The 2277-nt window shown below is 41.8% G+C and overlaps 1 protein-coding gene across 1 annotated transcript; it reads left to right on the top strand.

The window, feature by feature from the left end:
- Window positions 1-250: 250 nt before the first annotated feature.
- Window positions 251-704, top strand: LOC117087367 (60S ribosomal protein L37a-like). Its single transcript, XM_033217460.1, has one exon. It carries the CDS (start codon window positions 362-364, stop codon window positions 638-640), a length of 279 nt encoding a protein of 92 aa, XP_033073351.1. The 5' UTR covers window positions 251-361; the 3' UTR covers window positions 641-704.
- The last annotated feature ends 1573 nt before the right edge of the window (window positions 705-2277 follow it).

The following is a 2277-nucleotide window of genomic DNA, read 5'->3' as shown; positions in this document are numbered from 1 at the left end:
TTTTGAGTATTTCCTCCTCACAGCAACCCCATGAGCTAGTTTGTATCATTATCCCCACTTAAAAAATATAGAAACGGAGGCACGGGGAAGCCAAGGCATTTGTGCACAGCACAAAATCCATAAGCAGCAGAGATGATTTTGAATACAGACCATCTGATGAAACTGACTACAAAGAGGCATAGGGAATTTTGAGGGGTGATGGAAATGATTTTTTTTTGTAATTATAAAATTAAATGTCAAAGGTGGAGAACTGCTTCCCAGAGAGCAGTTTCAAAACTATTTGTAGCCAAGTTTAATTTGTTATATTTTATTTTTATTATAAAAAAATTTCTCTCTGGGCTCGAACCTAGTTCGCGACGACATGGCCAAACGTACCAAGAAGGTCGGGATCGTCGGTAAATACAGGACCCGCTATGGGGCCTCCCTCCGGAAAATGGTGAAGAAAATTGAAATCAGCCAGCACGCCAAGTACACTTGCTCTTTCTGTGGCAAAATCAAGATGAAGAGACGAGCTGTGGGGATCTGGCACTGTGGTTCCTGCCTGAAGACAGTGGCCGGCGGTGCCTGGACATACAATACCACTTCCGCTGTCACGGTAAAGTCCACCATCAGAAGACTGAAGGAGTTGAAAGACCAGTAGATGCTCCTCTACTCTTTGAAACATCACTGGCCTATAATAAATGTATTAATTTATGTTAAAAAAATTTTTTTTGAGAGATGATGCCTCACTGTGTTGCCCAGGCTGGAGTGCAGTGGCATGATCATAGCTTACTGTGGCCTCAAACTCCTGGGCTCAAGCCATCCTCCCGCCTCAGGCTCCCGAGTAACTGGGACTACAGGCATATGCCACCATACCCAGTTGGAAATGGTCTATGTCTTGATGGAAATGTTCTATGTCTGGGTGGTTATAAAACTATAGAACTGTACACCTAAAGAGGGTAAATTCACTCTAGGTAAGTTATATTTTAACAAACCTGACATTTAGGACAAAAAAAAAAAAATAGAATGCAGAACAAACAGAATTTAGAACAAACCAAAAAACCCAGAATGAAGCCAAGAGGTAAGGAAGAGAGGAAGGGAGGGAGGTTGGGAGGAAGGAGGGAGGACCCTGCAGAGCAGGCTGGAAGCTAGGAAGAATGCCCTGTATGCGCTGACCAGGCAAGCACAGGCATGGCCTGGAGAGCCACGCCTCTGCTATCTGTTTCCATTGCCTCAGGGAGAAAAACAAAAAGAGGATAAATTCAGCTTCTCTTTTTCCTTTGTTGGTGGCCCTCTCGCTTCACCTTCATTTCATGATTTTGCTTCAGAGGGCAGTCTCTCTTTTTCAACTCAGTTCCGGCTGCTCAAAGTGGAGGTCTAGACATCTGATCTCTTCTTGATTTGACCAGAACAGCCTGTTCGGGACAGGACAAACAGTAACACAGGGATTTTGGCAAAGAATCAGACTGTAATGATCTAAGTAAATGAATGAATACATTAGTGTTTTTACTGCCAGCAATCTGGTAAGAATTCTTATAAACATCCAGCAAGGGTAAGGTAGGAAACAATGGTGTTCCCTTGCCAACATCCATCCTGTTGTGTGGAGAATTATTTTCAAATTTTTATTTTGGATGCAGGCAGGAAAGGGGACAAGGTTCGAAAAATTATGCTCACTACTTGGGTGATGGGATCATCCGTATCCCAATCCTCAGCATCACACAGTATACCCATGTAACAAATCTACATGTATCCCCTAAATCTAAAATAAAAGTTAAAAAAAAATTTTAATTCCATTTTGGCAAGTGCATTTCATATTTCACTAGACTGGAGCCTCTGACCCTCTCAGGACACCTCTCAGGCAGGGGAGTTTCCTCATCACAATCACAGGATGAAAAAGTTTATTTCCTCCTGAATTACAGCCCTAAATCCTTTGCTGAGTTGCCATTTTCATGTGATCAAAGTATACTTGTTAAAGACTTAAAGGTGATTAAATAGCAAAATAAACCACTTATCTTCCTATACATCTTCAACTCCCAGAGCTAGTTGTTCATTTGTGACAAGAGTTTTGGTGGCCACCAAGAAACCACACTATAAGAATTTTAGAAGAGGGTTACTTTCATTTCATCTTTAAATTGTTTGTTTATTTATTTATTTATTTATTTATTTATTTATTTATTGAGACAGAGTTTCACTCTTGTTGCTCAGGCTGGGGTGCAGTGGTGCGATCTCGGCTCATTGCAACCTCCACCTCCCAGAGTCAACTGATTCTCCTGCCTCAGCCTCCCAAGTAGCAGGGAT

This window comes from Trachypithecus francoisi, unplaced genomic scaffold, assembly GCF_009764315.1.
Source record: "Trachypithecus francoisi isolate TF-2019V2 unplaced genomic scaffold, Tfra_2.0 Lachesis_group10, whole genome shotgun sequence".
Taxonomy (NCBI): domain Eukaryota; kingdom Metazoa; phylum Chordata; class Mammalia; order Primates; family Cercopithecidae; genus Trachypithecus; species Trachypithecus francoisi.
The sequence above is the reverse complement of the archived record's forward strand: the minus strand, read 5'-3'. Positions and strand labels throughout refer to the sequence as shown.

Coding starts and splice junctions, on each gene's coding strand:
- LOC117087367 (XM_033217460.1), top strand. CDS start 362: ATGGCCAAACGTACCAAGAAGGTCGGGATCGTCGGTAAATACAGGACC.